This window comes from Macrobrachium nipponense, chromosome 36, assembly GCF_015104395.2.
Source record: "Macrobrachium nipponense isolate FS-2020 chromosome 36, ASM1510439v2, whole genome shotgun sequence".
Classification (NCBI taxonomy): Eukaryota; Metazoa; Arthropoda; class Malacostraca; order Decapoda; family Palaemonidae; genus Macrobrachium; species Macrobrachium nipponense.
The window spans coordinates 47,079,337-47,097,177 of NC_087220.1; the positions used below are offsets into that span (position 1 = coordinate 47,079,337).

The window sequence follows — 17,841 nt, forward strand, 5'->3', positions numbered from 1 at the left end:
AATTTTAACTCGTCAGATATGGTCAAAAACTGCAATTGTAAGCTAATACTCTTACAGTATAGTAATATTCAATCATTTGTCTTCATTTTGAAAGAAATTGGAAGTCTCTAGGACAATATTTAGATTTATGGTGAACTTTTGAAAAAAATTTGTCCGCACATTACGAATTCATGCATCATAGTGATAATATTTTCTCTGTGTTGCTTTTATTGTTTTACAATGTGTTATATACGAAAATTATCGCAATTTAGTGTACATTACAACGAAAAAAATTAACTCTTTACCTTTAACCGTTTTGCGCATAGTGCCATTTGAATACAATTATATATGAAATTTTGTTTTCGTGCTATCATATATCGCATTATTTATATAATAATGATATTTTTTTTCATTTCTGATGGTTGCATAGTAAACTTCAGGCAATGACAAAAAAAGGAGCCAAAAATGAACTCTTAACCTCTTCATTACCGAAAGTTTTGTTTGGAGGTAGGTGGGTACACCATTCAAGTCTACTACACCGCACCGGGTGCATAAAGGTGGTATGCGTAGTACCACCAAAACTCCTCTTTTCAGATAGGGACTTCCAATCATTCTGTAATTTCGGTTTTGAAGAGTTTGGAGCAAAATAAACAGTATGCCACGATGCCAGACGTATGATGAACCCAAAAAAATATTATTATTGCTTATAATAGTGTGTAGGTGACAGATGAACTGCGTCTCAACAAAATAAAAAATCACAAAACCAGACAAGCGTAAACATGTAATAACTTCTACCCAAGTAAAAAACCAGTTGTATCATCATTTACTGTATTTATTTATTTATTCACATTACATTTTTACAAATAAAAGATATGAACACCAGATAAATGAAGGTAGAAATAAAGCCTTATAGTAAACTTTATATATATAAAAAAAACCAAACCAGAGAAAAAGCGATTTTTTCTGAGGACAAGAAACTTGAAAAATAGTTTAGATACCCCCTGATGCCCCTAAAGTTGTTTTCTGTGATGAAACTAATCTTAGAAAAACGTAGAAAATGACATTGACCAATTTTTGAAAGATATACTATAAAAATTGCGATTTCCATATTTATTGGCGGGGCTTTCGCTTTAGTTTTTGCTCTTTTTTTTTGTTATTACGTGCTTATTATACGGTTCTATTTTGATAATACTTTATGTGCATGTTCCAGGTGCGATATACCAACATTCTGTAAGACCGAATTTCTATTCAAGACCGTAGTTTTCTCACCGCACCACCAGTGTCCCTTGTACAAGGGACACTGAGTTTCACATTTTTTTTCATAAAATCATTTATTTTCCCTGTAGGATGACACAACTACAGAATATGCGTTATTATAGTGCTAATAATACCTGATAATTTCATTAGCCTGTCTTGATTAGTGTATTTTTGGCAAATATTTTTACGATCGGCACCCCTCCAAACTTGAGTCACTACCGAGAGATTCAGTTCGGCAGCAAACGCAATGTTTACATTCTGCTCACCCACGGTAAAGAAGGGGTTAATCTTGAAAATGACAATTGCTTTTGATTCTACCTGTCCAAAACTGTGGCAATTCGTTTTACTGGAAGTATTCAAAAGGAAACGACATCAAATATTGAGCTGAAAGAGAGACTAATGCCATATGAGGAGGAGGTGAAGTTTATAGGGATGATCTTTGGTAAGAAGCTAATGTGGACTAGTCATATTTGCTCCTTGAAAATTAAGGTGAAGAAGTCCCTTAACATTTTAAAAGTAGTCTCAGGTTTTAAGGGGGTGGGGAGAGGGGGGGCTGATAAGATGTCACTTTTATTACAGTTATATGACTCATTTTGTAAATCAGAGCTTGAGTATAATTGCCAAGTCTACTCTCCAGCAAGTGCAAGCAAACTTAAGGAGTTGGATGTAGTTCATCATGCTGGTCAAGAATATGCTCTGATGCATTTAAGACATCTCCAGTTGAAAGCTTGTATATACCGACACTGAAGGGCCCTCTCTAGACTTGCATCAAGAGGTACTGGGACTGTTCAAATTAAGAGGTTCCCCAGAAAACCCTGCAGTATCTATTCTTAACCAAAATGATCCACAGCAGTTTTCAGATGCTAGAGCATCTAAGCCTTTTTGTGTAAGAATTAATGCTGCAGTTGACAGCATGTTTATTAAAGACCAAAAAATTAAGGCAATTTGTTGCTCTAAGTTGTCTCCTTGGTTGACCCCAGAACCATAGTCTGTCAAAACGCTGTGGTTAAAAATCGATCAATGTCAAAGAATTGAAGAATCGTTTACTTGATCATGACCAAAAAAAAATTGGGTTCTGTCCAACTATTCACTGATGGATCAAAGACAAAGTGGTGTTGATTGTGCTCATGTTCATGGGAATAATGTGTTGGCAGACTATCTAATAATGCCTCTATTTTTACAGCTGAATTAATTGCATTAGCCAGATATATTGAGATTTCTGCTCTATGGGGTAATAATGTCACCATATACTTGATTCTTACAGTGCACTCATGGCCATTAACTAATATAACCCTAAACATCCAATTATTCAATATATTCAAGAATGGTTGTATAGGCTTGCTTCCGAATTCAAATTAGTCCATTTTTGCTGGGTCCCTGTCCATGTAGGTATTGTTGGTAACAACTTGCTTACCATGAAGCAAGATTTCTTTACCAAAGATGACATTCTCTTCCACCATATTCCTGCTACTGACATGAAATGGACTATTTGTTCATATATCAAAAATAAATGGCAAGCACATTGGTCTTCTCCCCTTTTGGTCAACATCAAAAAGTACTGGAAGATCAGACTAAGTAATGAACTTTGGTCATCTGGATTCCAACAAAACCGCAGGGTAGAAACTATGTCGTCTGAGAATTGGCCATACACGATTGACCCACCCATTCCTTTTAAGAGAGGGTAACTGCACCAGTCTGTATACAGTGTGGCTCCTCTTACTGTGGAACACACATTACATTGCCATAAGTAGTCTGCAGCACCGCAGACATGGATTAGTTGGCAGGGGTATAGCAGAACTGCTTGGTCTGGATGTAGCAGTTAATAACATTGTTGAATTCTTGAGAGACATTAACCTTTTTAATGAAATATTAATATTGACCTTGATGCATTACCCCCAGATGTTGAAGCCTTGCCTTATTCTTTGGATTTGATGGAGGGTGAGGATGTTTGGCTTGCCACCTCGCCTGTAGGACTCGAGTACTCAATGTGCCTGAGCGAGGGCAAAGTTTCAATGTCAAACATTGCTCTCAGTGCTGGATCTGATCTCGACGGACATCATGACACCTTGAGCACTGTGGGAGGGGTGTATATCCAGTTGGTACCCCTTGGGCAGCCTTATATGCCGTAACACTGTCCTCTTAAGTGTGGCTCCATGGTGGGTGGGGTGCTACCTGGACGAATTATCGATTCTTCATCTTCTGAAGACATTGGTAGAACCTTCTGTTGACGACTTTGGCAAGGAGAATTCTGATAAATCCTCCATTATGACTTTGGAGCCTTTTTCAAACTAAGAAATCCTTTTTACTACCATTTTGTACATGAAACTGGTCCCTTTAGACTAGAATTATGACACTTTATAGAATTGTGTAAATTTGGGATCATTAAAGAATTATGAAATATACGACAAAAATTATGCTTTTTTGAATACTGGTTATTTTTCAGTACTTGAGATGGAAGCTCACAGAGTCGACAAAGAGTTCAGGTCAGATTCTATTGAGTGTTGAACTTGTGAAGGCAGAATAGGTCCCTAGGTATCTTGACATTTAGACCACCCAATAAAACTAAGATCCTAGTAGAATAAGTAAAACTTCCAGACCCAGATAAGTGGTTAACTATTACCACACATGGTGAGAGAGGCAAACTCTTCAAGGTGAAGAGGTTGGTAAGCCAGTTGACTGGCAATGTTGGAAGTCCAGAAGTAACTTTTGGCTTAAAACTTTTTTAGTACATGCCAAGACAGATGTTCAATTGGTAATGCTCCTCAATTTAAAGCTCAATCCCAAGGGCATGATAAAGAGAGGCAAAACCTCACTTAATTTGAGTTATGAGAAGAGTGTGTTATCTTTAATGAAGACAAATGAAGTGGATGAGAAAGAAATTTTAGAAATTTGCCCAGATGTGGTTTGGAAGGTTTTCAAAGTGCCCTGCTTGTCTATGCTTATTTTAAAAACTTTAATTATTTTTGACGTAAAATTATGAACAGTTCATAACTATGGACCGAGAGTGCTTCAGTGCATTAAATTTTTTGGTTTTGGATACTCCTGAAAGGTTTGTACAATGAACAAACCATGAATTGTGTGGCCAGCCTGAGCATGAGAAATGTTCTAGACTTGTAATTTGTGTGAACTGTAAGGGTGAACATCGAGCCCATGATAAGAAATGTAGTGCATTCAAGAAAGAACAAGAGGCATTGCTAAAATCTATTGCCAAAACATAACAGTGTGGGACAGGCCAAGAAGCTGTTGGCAAAGAAATCTTATTCAGATGCATTGAAGGTGCAAAAATCCAATACTGCTACTTTTGGGCCCCCCCCTGGTGGGGCTTCCTGTGCCTCCCCTGGTGGGCCTACCTGGCCCCCCTCTGGTTGAGCTCCTTATGTTGCAGAGACTCGACGCAAGACGGGACCTTGTTGGTCCCAGGGTTCAAGCCAGGTCTCAGTATGTTGACGATTTCTCTCTGTCATGGACATTGCCTGACATTGAGCCTTCACCCTGAGATAATGGTGAGAAATAGAGGCCCTCTCTATTCGTCAGAAGAGCGCCCTTTCTCCCTCATCGCCTCATTAGCGGTCACTCAGCCATGATAGGAAAACCAAAAGTAAAACTTGACAGTGCAAGTGAAGGCCCATCATTTAAAAGATATGTGACACCTAGATCTAGATATCAAGAAGTAGCGGTAAAACTGATAAGATCTCTCTCACCAGGACACTAATTCCTAAATTAGTTGAGAATTTCAAGATCTCTCTCACCAGGACACTAATTCCTAAATTAGTTGAGAATTTCAAGATCCCTTCATCCTCTAGATAATGGCTCTCATGCAATGGAATATCCGTGGCTTTATACCAAATAAGAGAGCAAGTTTGGGTTCTGTCTAAAGCACATGATATATCTGCAATGTGTGTACAGGAGACAAAGTTGGAAGAGCATACACCCAAACTTGGGTTTTAATTATTCACTTTATAGGTTTCGAGCCCTGATAAGTGCACATGCTCAGGGAGGCACAGGCATCATAGTCCAAGTCTGTTAATCACAGGGTTGTTCAGTTAAACTGTGTTGCAGGTTTGTGCAGTTCAAATTTTCAATTATAAATGTATCACTATTTGTTCATTATACTTAAATCTATCATTAGCAAATAGATTGCAGGGTGATCCCCATCAACTAGAATTGAACGATCTACAGACATTGATAGACCAGCTTCCTCAACTTTTCATTCTGATAGGGGATTTTAATGCAAAGCACACACACTGGGGAGAGCCAAACTGTGACTGGTGGGTTTTGATAATAGAATAACTGCTAGACCTAAATGACATCACTTTAATGAGTGATGGTTCCCCTACACGACATAACATTTTTCACAATACTGATTCGGCCATTGACCTCACTATCTGTTCTTTGTCTTAGGTTAGATTATGAATGGGTAGTGGACCAGAATGATCATGGCAGTGATCATTGGACCATTCACTTGAAGTATAAGCAAAATATTCCTCCCCTTGTTTACCCAATGGAAGGTAGGGGAGGGTAACTGGGAATTATTCAAAAAATCTAAAGTTGATCAAGATATAATTGATTTATTTTCAGAGCCCAATATCTGCTTATGAGTCTTTTATTAGTATATTGCTGTGTGGCACCATGCTGTCTATTCCTCAAACTTCTAGTAAACCTTGGCGTCCTGTAGTACCTTGGTGGAATGATGCATGTGCCTTGAGCCGAAAGATAACGAGATATTGTAGATATCCTTGCTTAGTCAATAAAATTATCTATAAAAGCAAGCAAAGAGGGAATCCTTTTATAGATATATAAGTGAATTGAAATATGATTCCCCTATGTCATTACTCTGGAACAGAATTCGAAAGCTGCAAAAGAAATTTTCTCCACCTTCCTTGCCTATATTGAAAATTAATGGCTTCCTCATATCTGATTCTGCATAAGTTGCAGAAACCTTTGGTAGGCATTTCTTCAGTACATCTAGTGCCCTACACTACTCTCCTGCATTCAGGAATATCAGGGACAGTACCATGGTTGTTCCTCCTGTTAGTTTAAATAGTCTTATAATCTTCCTTTCACCATGGAAGAATTAGTTCATGCAATCTCGTTATCTTCCCCAACATCTCCTGCAGAACATGAATATATTGTACACCATGATTTTTAATCTTCCTAGAAGTATAAAGCAATTTCTTTCCGATATTTTAAACGTTTTTTGGCTTTCAGGAACTTCATCAGAAACTTGGAAGATATCAATCATTGTTCCTGTTTTAAAACCTTTTAAAGATTCTATAGGGCAGTTGCTCTAACTAGTTGTGTTAGCAAGATATATGAGAGGATGGTCAATGCTGGACTTGTGTGGTATAGGGAGTCAAAGAATCTTTTATCTAACCGAAAGTTTGGCTTTACTTCTGACCCTTTGATGTTCCTTACTCAGGAGATACAGAATGCTATTGCTGTGCAAAACCAGGCTATTGCAGTGTTCCTTGACTTAGAAAAAGCTTATGATACTACCTGGCGAGGGGGTATCCTTATGCAACTTGTTGACTGGGGTATTGTGGGCAATGTTCTATTGTCTTAAAGATTTTTTTGTCAGAAAGTTACCTGAAAGTAAGAGTGGGCTCCTGCATTACTTCTGCTTATCCTCAAGGAAAAGGGTTTCCTCAGGGAAGCGTCTTAGTCAAACACTTTAAAATAGCTGTCAATGGTCTACTAGAAAAAGTTCCTGCTGGGGGTATGGTCTGGCCTTTGCTGATGATTATGCAGTAAACTATAGTAAGTCTATGGCTGTTGAAGCTTGTCAAAAGATCCAGACTGCTATTAATGCTGCATTGTCATGGGCCAGTGCTAAAGGGTTCAAATTTTCAAACTAAAAAACCGAAGCTATACAATTTTTCGACTAGAAGAGTAGAAGAGATCCCTATATTGTTTTCAAAAGATTCCATTTTACCTTCTGAAGATAGCATTAAGTATCTAAGTTTTACATTTGATAAACAAAAATAACTTTTACTCAACATGTTAATGAAGTTGTGTGTAACATGAAGCTTCGTCTTCTTATTCTTAAAGTTATGTCAGATTTTAATTTGTGAGCAGATCAAATCACCCTTTTGATGATGTACCAGGTTTTATGCCTAAGCAAAATTGAATATGGTTGTCAATTTTATGGTTGTGCATGCAAGACAACACTGCAGAAATTCGAAGTTATCCATAACATGGCTTAATGTATTTGTACGGGGGCCTATAAAACCTCACCAGTAGGAAGCTTATATGTTTGAGACAGGTTTTCCCTCACTATTTATCTTTAGGGAGGAATTAGGCTTTGGATGCATATCAAGCGTACTTCCGTCAAAGCTGAACCCCAACTATAAGTACGTTAAAGAGCCAACTGAAGGAGTCCCAAATAGACCTAGACTGCCAAAGATGGCTTGAAATTTGGCTAGCAATAGACCCAACTTAGAGATCTGCCCAATTAGTGACTGCAGGAGTAACAGTTCCGATGATCAGTTGAGAGCAAGTTTCTTGGATCATGCTTCCGAGTATGGAGATTCTTTTCATATATATATGTATGTGTATACTGATGGCTTGAAGGGTTCTGATGGTGTTGGTTGCTCTGTAGTGACAGGTGATAGTATCATGAAAAAGAAACTTCCGTCTAATTCCTCTGTTTTCATGGCTGAACTGCTGGCAGTTCTGATGGCTCTTAAATATATTTTTTTATAGTCCTTGTGCTAACAAGGTTTTACTGTTTTTACCGACTCTGAGTGTTTTATCCTCTTTTAGAAGCCTGGTCTCTTGCCACTCTTTAGTGCAAGAGATACAGGATTGGTTTTATCTGTTAATTAATAGGTTTTTCTGTTAGGTTTTGTTGGGCTCTTTGCCATGTTGGAATTGTTGGGAATGAGTGAGCTGACGTTGCAGACTAGGCTTAGGCACATTTCCAACATGGGTGTCCCTGTTTCTGATTTTAAAAGTACAATTCGATTTTATTGTAGAGACCAGTGACAGGCCCACTACTTTAGATTATTTTAAACTCTATTAGGCCTTCTATTCATCCTTGGCCTCATAGATAGAAGGTCAGAGATAGTTTTAGCTAGATTGCATATAGGCCACACTAAATATACCCACGGGTATCTAGTGATGAATGGAGCGGACAGGTAGGTTCCTCACTGTCCCCTCTTGGGGATTTTACTGTTTTGCATATTTTGGTGGAGTGCCCTAATTTTGAAAACGAACATAGAGCTTGTTTGCTGGCAAATAAGACTTGCTGATATTTTAGGTGAAGGTGATCAGGTAGAGCAAATTGTGACATTTTTAAGAAATATTAATATTTTTTAAGAATAATTTTATCCATTTTTATAATTGTTTTAGGTTTTTTGTTTAACTCATGAATGAATGAATTATCTGTTAGATCGGTTGTTTGCTAGACCGATTGTGTGTGTGTTTGCATGTGCTTTTATTTTATTAGTTTTTTAAAAATTTTATCATTTTATTTTATTTTTTGTTTGTCAAATATGTATACGCGCTGAATGAGTTCGGGCACTTGGCCATGTGCCAAAAATTTTTAAACAAACATCTAGGTACATTGCCAAGTGTAGTATATACACTTGAAGTTGTTTATATAACTATATTTTTATATGCATATGTATCTACGTGTATGGTATGTGCGTATGTATAATTTTTTTTTTTTTTTTTTTTTCATTCTTGTCTGCGCACTTGAAATGCGAATTTATAATTTTTATGGCAGATATCAGTTTTTACCATAGTTTTAAAATCACCTTTATTTTGTTTATTTTAAAAATTCATCACCATAAAAGGGATTTTCACGAAGGAAAAATCTATTTCTGGGCAAGGGCCCGCGTCGCTTTGTGAAATATCCTTTTAGCACATATTTCTTAGGTAAATATTACTAACATTACCAGAGAAAAAACTAAAATGGGATGTCAGAGTATTCTGACTCGCTCACCTTATATAAAAGGTGTCGGTATGGTTTCTGGGGCGAGTGAAACCACTACCACGGGTCTCTTACCATTTAGATCCATCCCTCTACAAAATCCCCTGCTAGAGAGGGCTGATGCACAGCCCACACCAGTAACTACTATATAGCGTTTCCAACGCCAGCACGAGCGCCTCTAGCGGCCATCCTTGGAGTTAGAAGGTCAAGCTTGGGCCCACGGGTGGGTGTAAAGCAGGGTGGGATTTTACTGGGCGACACGGGCCCTTGCCCAGAAATAGATTTTTCCTTTGTCAAAATCCCTTTTCTGGGCTCAGCCCGTGTCGCTTCGTGAAATAGTACCAGAGAAATTGCCACAAGCTTGGGGTAAAATAGGATACAAGTAGGGAATAAGAAAAAACAGAGTATATTAGAGTACTATAATCTAAAACTTATAATTACAGAAGTTATAATATATATATTACTTAATATTAACTTTAATATAACTTGATAACTTATAGTAAACTTATGATAACTTACAATAACCTTAAACTAGACAATATAATAGGTTATTTACAGGTTGAGTAATCCTAGCAAAAAAAACAAGGAAAACATCACAATTATAGCTTTTTTTGGCAGCTAAGGCTCAAAACAGAGTAGAACCTGGTGGCGGAGGATTACAGGAAGGATGTCAGTGAGGCCAGGTAGAAAGGAGATCTGGATCTATAACTAAAACTACTTAGGCGAAGTCAGGAGAAACTGTGTTTCCCGCTGCTACTGCTGGAAAACTTAAAGAGATTTCTAAGGATTTCAGGTAGTGACGTTTGAATACTGTCAGTGATTCCAGCCTGTGTATTTTCAGATCATCAAAATTCATATGTTGGAAATAGTTGATTGAGGTAGCTACTGCCCTAATGTCGTGGACTATGGGGAACGAATCTGGGTTGGCTTGTTTAATAAAGTACAAGATCTGTTGCCTAATTCCTTTCAAGGAAATAGTGCCACCTTTTTCCCTCATAAATAAGGGGACCGAGGATCTCATAGACGTCCTGGAAAGATAGGCTCGTAAGGTCGTAACTGGACATAAAGAGGGGTATTGAGGAAGAGGAAGGATCTTCCAAGGGGCCCATCTCCATAGAAGGATCCTCGTTTTTGGCCAAAAATTGATGATCTGGAGAGAGGAGAACTTCTCCTGATGGAAGAACTTCTATATGGCCCGAATCTCTAGAAAGAGCCGACAGTTCAGATACCCTGGCTCCTGAGGCCAGACTTAAAAGAAATAATGTTTTCCTTAGGAGGGGTATATAGCCACATAAATCGTTATCAGTATCTGAAGCCAGTTTGAGAACATCATTTAAGAACCATGAAACTGAGCCAGGTCTCTCTGTTGGTCTGAGTCTAGCACAAGCTCTAGGAATAGACGAGAAATAGGAATCTGTTAAGTTATTTTTAAAACCTTGTTTTGAAATATTTTCTTTAGAGCGGACTTATTGGTAGTAATAGTTCTGGCTGCTAAACCTTTTTCAAATAAGGATCTGAAGAAGGAGATAGCCAGGTTGGTAGTCATGGTTCGAGATTCGGTTTCCCTCAGAAAATTGGCTAGTTTCTTAACAGCCGAGTCATATTGACGTAGGGTCGATTCTCTTTTATCCGATTCTCAGAAAAGGATGTTTTGAGGATCGATGTCTGCATCTCTTTTAGCCGCGAACTTCATGAAGTCCATAAAGTTAGGGTTTTGAGAATTCCTAAGAAAGCGAACACAGTCCTCATTTGTACTGCTTGAGATAGCTTGGGATTGGGAATCCGTTGAGGTCGGAGACCCAATTCCAGAAGTAGTGGAAACCAGTTGCTCTTGGGCCAATCGGGGGCTACTAGGGCAACTTGTCCCTTGAAAGTCCTGAGTTTGTTCAGAACTTTCAGAAGAAGAATCACTGGAGGAAAGATGTACACTTTCTTCCACTGATTCCAATCTATGGCCATGGCGTCTGTGGCATAAGCCAGAGGGTCCAGGTTGGGGGCCACATAGCACGGGAGCTTGTGGTTCGCCTGTGAAGCGAAAAGATCCACTTGGAGTCCTGGAACCTTTTGGCAGATCCACTGGAATGAACGCCTGTCCAGAGACCACTCCGACTCTAGAGGAACTGATCGAGACAAGGCGTCTGCTATCACGTTCCGTACTCCCGCTAGGTGAGTGGAGGATAGGTGCCATTTGTACTTGGCTGCCAGGGAGAAAATGGCTATCATGACGTGGTTCACATGGCTTGATTTGGAGCCGCCTCTGTTGATGCAGTGTACTACTACTGCACTGTCCAATACCAGCTTTATATGAGATCTCTTGGCTGGTAGGAGTCTCTTCAGAGTGAGGAAGACTGTCATAGCTTCTAATACATTGATATGAAGCTGGCAGAACTGAGGGGACCAAGTCCCTTGTACTTTCTTGTACTGAGAGTATATCCCTAACCGCTGTGTGAAGCATCCGTGTGGATAACTAATGCCGGAGGGGGAAATTGAAGAGGAATTGATTTTGATAAATTCTTGACCTCCCCCCAGGGGCGGAGTCATTTGCGAAGTATCGCCAGGATGGCTGACAATTTGTCCCGAGACTTGTTGTTTGCTCTCGAGCGCCAGACCCGGTTTATGTCTTTTAGTTTTGCCTTCAGTAGAATGTCTGTCATTGAGGCAAATTGGAGAGAGCCTAGGATCCTTTCCTGGTTTCTCCTTGATGTTTGTTTGTATTTGAGGAACTGTTTTGTTGCTTTGGCTATTTCTTTCCTTTTGGCCGCCGGAATTGATAGAGTATGGGAGTTTAGATCCCTTTGAATGCCGAGCCACTGAAAGCGGGAGTCCGGTGTTAGTCTGGACTTGGTCTTGTTTATTTGGAAGATGTTCCAGAAACTGTATTACTTTGACCGTTGCTTTGTGGCTTTCCTCGATGGTTGTTGCCCAAACGAGCCAATCGTCCAGATACGCGACTACCATTTATCCCCTTAGTTGTTGAACTACTCTGTCTGCCACCTTCGTGAATACCCTGGGGGCCTCGTTCAACCCGAAGGGCATTACTTTGAATGAGAATGCCTGGTTCCCTAGTTTGAAACCTAGGTACGGGCGGAAGTGTCTTGCCACTGGGATATGATAGTATGAGTCTGTAAGATTGATAGAGGTGGTGACGGCCCCACGGGGAAGTAAGGTCCGTACCTGCGAGATAGTCAGCATTTTGAACTTGTCGCAACGAATGGATAAGTTTAGACGGGACAAGTCTAGAATTATTCTTCGTTTGGTTGAGCCTTTCTTTGGCACGCTGAACAAGCGACTTTGAAATTTTAAATGTCTTGACTTCTGACACTATTCCTTTCTGAAGGAGTTCTTGAGCATACTCCATCAATTCCGATGTCGGTCGTTGAAAGAAGGTTCTGGATGGAGGAGGACCTTTGATCCAGCTCCATCCCAGTCCTTTGGACACAATATTTTGTGGCCAGCTGCTGAACCCCCATCTGTGACGATAGAGGAACAGCCTCCCTCCTACCTGAGGGTTCTCACTGACTTGGGGCAGGTCGCGACCCGCGTCCCCCTCGGAGGTGTTTCCCTCGGCTAGTTGCTTTACCGCCACCTCTCTGGCGAAATGCACCCCTAGCCCTACTGCCTCTTCCGAACCTGTTAAAAGGTTGGAAAGCCTGGCCTTCAAAAACTGGGTTAAAGGCCGGGGAGACTGCAAAAGAGGTAGAGGCCTGACTCTGGGGAGTCAATAGGAGGAATTGCTGTTGCAACTGATTCTTCGAGGTGGGGGGGTTGTGCCACCTGAGAGACTAGCACTGCCTGTACTACCTGTTGCTGTTGGGTAGCCTGGAAAGGCTGGAATTTTCTTGGCTTTTTCAACCTTCTGGCAGAGGCAGTTGATTCAGGTTTCCTTTTGCTCGAAAGTCCCCAACGGACCTTAAGACTCTCAAGTCTTTTCGCTTCATGCTGAACCGAGTTGACTATTGACTCCGGAAAGAGGTCAGCACCCCAAATGGAAGCCTCTAGCAACTTATTTGGTTCGTGGCGAATGGTTGCTTCTTGCAGGACGTGCTTCCTGCAATTACGTCTTACTATCGCAAAGTCATATAGGTCACATTGCACCGTGTGGAGATGTGACTTAGCAATTAGCTTGAAGAGAGGTTCATTGCCATATGTCACGGCCGAAACCTCAGTCATTAACAGGGTATTTAGGGACCTCCCTAACCTGGTCCTAGCATCAAATTCTGCTTGTATGAGATTGTCTGGGAGCCTGGGGAGCCTTTCGCTAAATTGTGTTATTGCACAATCTGGCTTGAGTTTCCCTACTGTAAAAGTAGCTGGGAAATCTGCCCAAAGATCTTCGGTGCCTGGGAGGAGGAAAGACGTGGGCTCCGTTTCTCGGAGCTGAGGCATAGGCTCGTCCCTCATAGTGGCCTGAAGAGTTAACTCCGCTACCTTTGTGGTGAACGGAATGGGGGTCTCTCCGTCCACCACAAAGATAGTAAAGGCGCTCTTAAAGGCTTGCATCTTGGTATTGATGCATTCCCAATTGTCTAGGCTCCTCAGCCAATCTCTCTGAGCCTGATCACGGCTGAAAATGACCGTTTCTTTGGGTATTTTGTCCTCCCTCCTCATCGCTGCCTCTGTAAGGTGGGCGTAACCAATGAAGGGGGGCTGCAGGTCAGCAGGGTCGAACTCGAAGTCCTCAAGCCTTCGAGTACCACAGTCCGCCAACGTTAGCATCCCATCCTTAAAGGGGGCATAAGACGAGATCCTCCAGGGATTGCTCGCCGTATAAGGAGGGAGGGTGTTGTAGTCCGGCATGGCTTGCGCAGCCATACCGGGCTGTGGAAGAACTGCCAATGGATTCTCTCTGAGACCTGCCATCAGGTTCTCTTGGTTGGTCAGCCTTTCCGAAATGCTTCGGATCGACTGGCCCGACTCCTCGAAAGAAGAAGAGATGTGCGACAACATCTGTTGATACTTGTCCTGGACTAAGTTCCCGACGAAGTTTCCCATTTGCTGCATGATATTTGCAGTAAATGCTTCCGTGTCGAAGGGACTAGGTTCCTTGCTCACGGCGGGAGTCTTGGGGCGTGCCCCCGTAGAGGTCGAAGGCTCAGGATCCGAAGGTAGCTGAGCCTTGTCCCTCGAGGACTTGCCTCTGGACCCTTTAGAGTGAGAAGAGGTAGATTTAGACTTTTCTGCTCAGGGATGGTGAGTCGGAGTCTTATGAGAAGTAGTAGTTGCTGTCGTCTTAGATAGCGTCTTCTCCAGGGTCTTGGGTTCTCGGTTCTCGCTTCCCTTTTACCTTAGGGATAGCTTGAGTGGACTTCGGTCTGACCGAAAGTTCACTCTCTGAAAATCCTTGAAAAGAAGAGGTAGAAGGGATAGGGGAAGAAGATCCAGATGGACCCAAGGGAAGCCCTTGAGCCCCAAACAAACCTGCCTCGTCTAACATACTACCTGCTTCACCTACCGCCATCGGCTCGAGGTCCAAAATAAGAGTTACCACGTTGTCTACGATCTCCGAGTTCCCCGGGTCTGCTAATGCTTGAGCCACCTGATGCTGAATGGTGGAGATGTACGTGGCTGCCGCTGCCTGGTCGACGTAGGAGGTGGGTTTCCCGGCGGGGAAGATCCGGACAGCCATCTTTTTGTCGAGGATGTATGGCTGCCCCTTGGTGACATTCCTCCCAAATCCGCCAACCCAGGCTTTCAGAGTGGTTGATGCGGCGTCCTTGACAGCAGCAGCCTGAAAGAGAGGGTTATTGTAAGCCCTAAGCTAGGGGAACTTAAAATTATATGACTAACTATATCAGTTATTATATCTTATTAGGACTGTACCTGTATAGGCCAAATTATATAGCAATTGTACTCCGGAATATACTTACACCGGAGGTAAACTGATCTACAAGATCATAGCATATGGTACAACTCTCGTGGTGCCAGACCACTTTGTCCCCGTAGCGGATAGCGCAGACAGCGTGGGTCCGGCAGACCTCGTGCCCACAGGGGTCCTGCAGGACAGCATTGCATCCTGACTCCTGGCAATGGGTGGCCTGTAAGTGAACAGATACATGGGTATCAACACTGACTAACAAGACTAAGTCCAGTAAGTGATATTAAACGCCGGAGGATACCGGAGTGGTTAACATAGGGGTTAGCCTTCTCTTGCTCTCCTGTAGTGGTGAGTGTCCAATATGACTGGTATACTAATTAGTACGATTCCAGAGTGCCGGAATAAGGAGTTTCACCAAACTAGTAACCAGCCTATACGCCGGAGTGAGGAGTACGAGGACGGCGGGGAGTAGCATGAGTAGGCTAAATGAATTAATAAGGGGGAGCGTAGCTCCGCCGTAATAAAAAAACTCGCAGGCAGGGGGAGAACCCGGTTGGTGAGCGGGATCTCTGCCGGCTTAACGGATATAATAACATGTAGTAACAATAACAAAGGTAAATAATGGCAAAACAATGTAGATGCATGCGGCGGAGCTTCTCTGTCACCACACTAAGGAGCTGGCGGAGCCAGCGGGACCCGCCGCCTGAGAGGTGGGCAAGGGTGGTGACTCTGTGTGAGAGAGAGCTGAAAGGGATCCGAGGAGGTCCAAGCCTGGTGGCCAGCCGAGCCCGAGCGCACAGGAGAGACACCCCCGTGGAACCGAGGGTGAGAGCGGTAGGAGAGAGTCAGCCCCAGATGTCCCTCTGCTGACTCCCGTATCCTCCCCGAGTAGAGGGTAAGAGGGGAGGAAGCCCGGATGGTTGTCATGGCAACGTGAGCGACCGGTACCTCCCCCCCCATAGGGGAGGGAGGAGCAGGGGGACAGAGCTGGGTGGCTCACTGTGAACGTGGTAGGGCCACGCGGTAAGATAGGCCAGGCGATCTGAGGTAGCCTAGGCTACCTCTAACCGTCTCAAGCATGCAATAGATAAAATAACACAGGGAAAAGGGAAATAAATAAACAGAAAAAGAGAAAGCAACGTCCTGGAGAAGTTAGGCTAACCGACCTGGAAGGGAGGGTGCCTAACCAGCGAGAAAAAACACGTGTGTGCAAGATGAAGCTAACGAAAAAGATGGCCGCTAGAGGCGCTCGTGCTGGCGTTGGGAGCGCTAGTAGTAGTAGTTACTGGTGTGGGCTGTGCATCAGCCCTCTCTAGCAGGGGGATTTTGTAGAAGGATGGATCTAAATGGTAGGAGACCCGTGGTAGTGGTTTCACTCGCCCCAGAAAGGTGAGTGAGTCAGAATACTCTGACATCCCATTTTAGTTTTTTCTCTGGTAATGTTAGTAATATTTACCTTAGAAATATGTGCTAAAAGGATATTTCACGAAGCGACACGGGCTGAGCCCAGAAATATTCACCTCAAACCAAATTCATTATAGCGCTGAATAATCCCTTTAGATTCCAGGGCTTGGCTTCAAGCCTAAATCTCGTATTCCATTCCATTCCATAACCTCTTGTTAATCCTCAGGGCTTTTGGATATCACAGTCTTTGAATATGGAATACAACCATGTTCAAATAGGTTGTTTTTGGCTTGAAGACAGTTGCTCTGCCCTAAATGAAGTAACCATTTGGGTAAAGTAAAGATTATAGGTTTCTCAATAACTGACGACACACTTAATGGCATTATTTATTTTGCATACAGAACCATAGGTACTTGTGCCAGAACTAGGTACTTTGGTACATCTTGAAGTGTGCATGGGGATTTGGCACAGGCACACAGCCATCTGTAAAAGCAATGAGTTTCTATACAAAAAATATAATGTTTTTGAAATCCAGTGTATTGTGTTTTTATTTTTCAAGAGGTTGGATTTGTTTTCTTTTCAGAAAGCATGTGGGACTGACAGGAGAACTTAACAGGAAAGCTGCTAAAGAGGTAAAAAGGGGTCGGGGAAGACCCAGGAAAACAACCAGAAATCTGAAGAAAAGCGTTCAAGAGGTACAAGAGGTAAAAAGGGGTCGGGGAAGACCCAGGAAAACAACCAGAAATCTGAAGAAAAGCGTTCAAGAGGTAAAAAGGGGTCGGGGAAGACCCAGGAAAACAACCAGAAATCTGAAGAAAAGCGTTCAAGAGGTACAAGAGGTAAAAAGGGGTCGGGGAAGACCCAGGAAAACAACCAGAAATCTGAAGAAAAGCGTTCAAGAGGTACAAGAGGTAAAAAGGGGTACGAATACCCAGAAAACAACCAGAAATCTGAAGAAAAGCGTTCAGGAAACGGTAAGGGGTCGGGGAGACCCAGAAAACAACAGAAATCTGAAGGAAAAGCGTTCAAGAGGTACAAGAGGTAAAAAGGGGTCGGGGAAGACCCAGGAAAGCAACCAGAAATCTGAAGAAAAGCGTTCTTTAAGAGGTATAAAGGGGTCGGGGAAGACCCAGGAAAACGGCCGGAAATACGAAGAAAGCGTTCTTCAAGAGGTAAAAATGGGGTCGGGAAGACCCAGGAAAACGGCCGGCAAATATGAAGAAAAGCGTTCTTCAAGAGGTAAAAAGGGAAATATGAAGAAAAGTGTTCTTTTGCATTATAGTAAATAATTGTGGGGGAGTTTGTTTGAATGGTGGACTAGGAACAGCAAGGTGAAATCTATTTTGATTATGTTTGAGATAAAATGAATGGTAAATTTTGGCAAAGTTATACCCTTACTGGACAGATATGCATTTTCATCCCCAGGAATTGCATATAAAGTACCCCAATTTTG

General features: G+C 42.0%; 1 protein-coding gene across 1 annotated transcript in view; it reads left to right on the forward strand.

The window, feature by feature from the left end:
- The window catches only part of LOC135203319 (uncharacterized), a 319,432-nt gene extending 302,128 nt beyond the window's left edge, over positions 1-17,304 (forward strand). The window contains exon 4 of the mRNA XM_064233063.1: positions 16,972-17,304. Within this exon, the coding sequence (XP_064089133.1) occupies positions 16,972-17,001 (30 nt within the window). The 3' untranslated portion in view covers positions 17,002-17,304. The remainder of the gene's footprint in view (positions 1-16,971) is intronic.
- Positions 17,305-17,841: the final 537 nt, after the last annotated feature.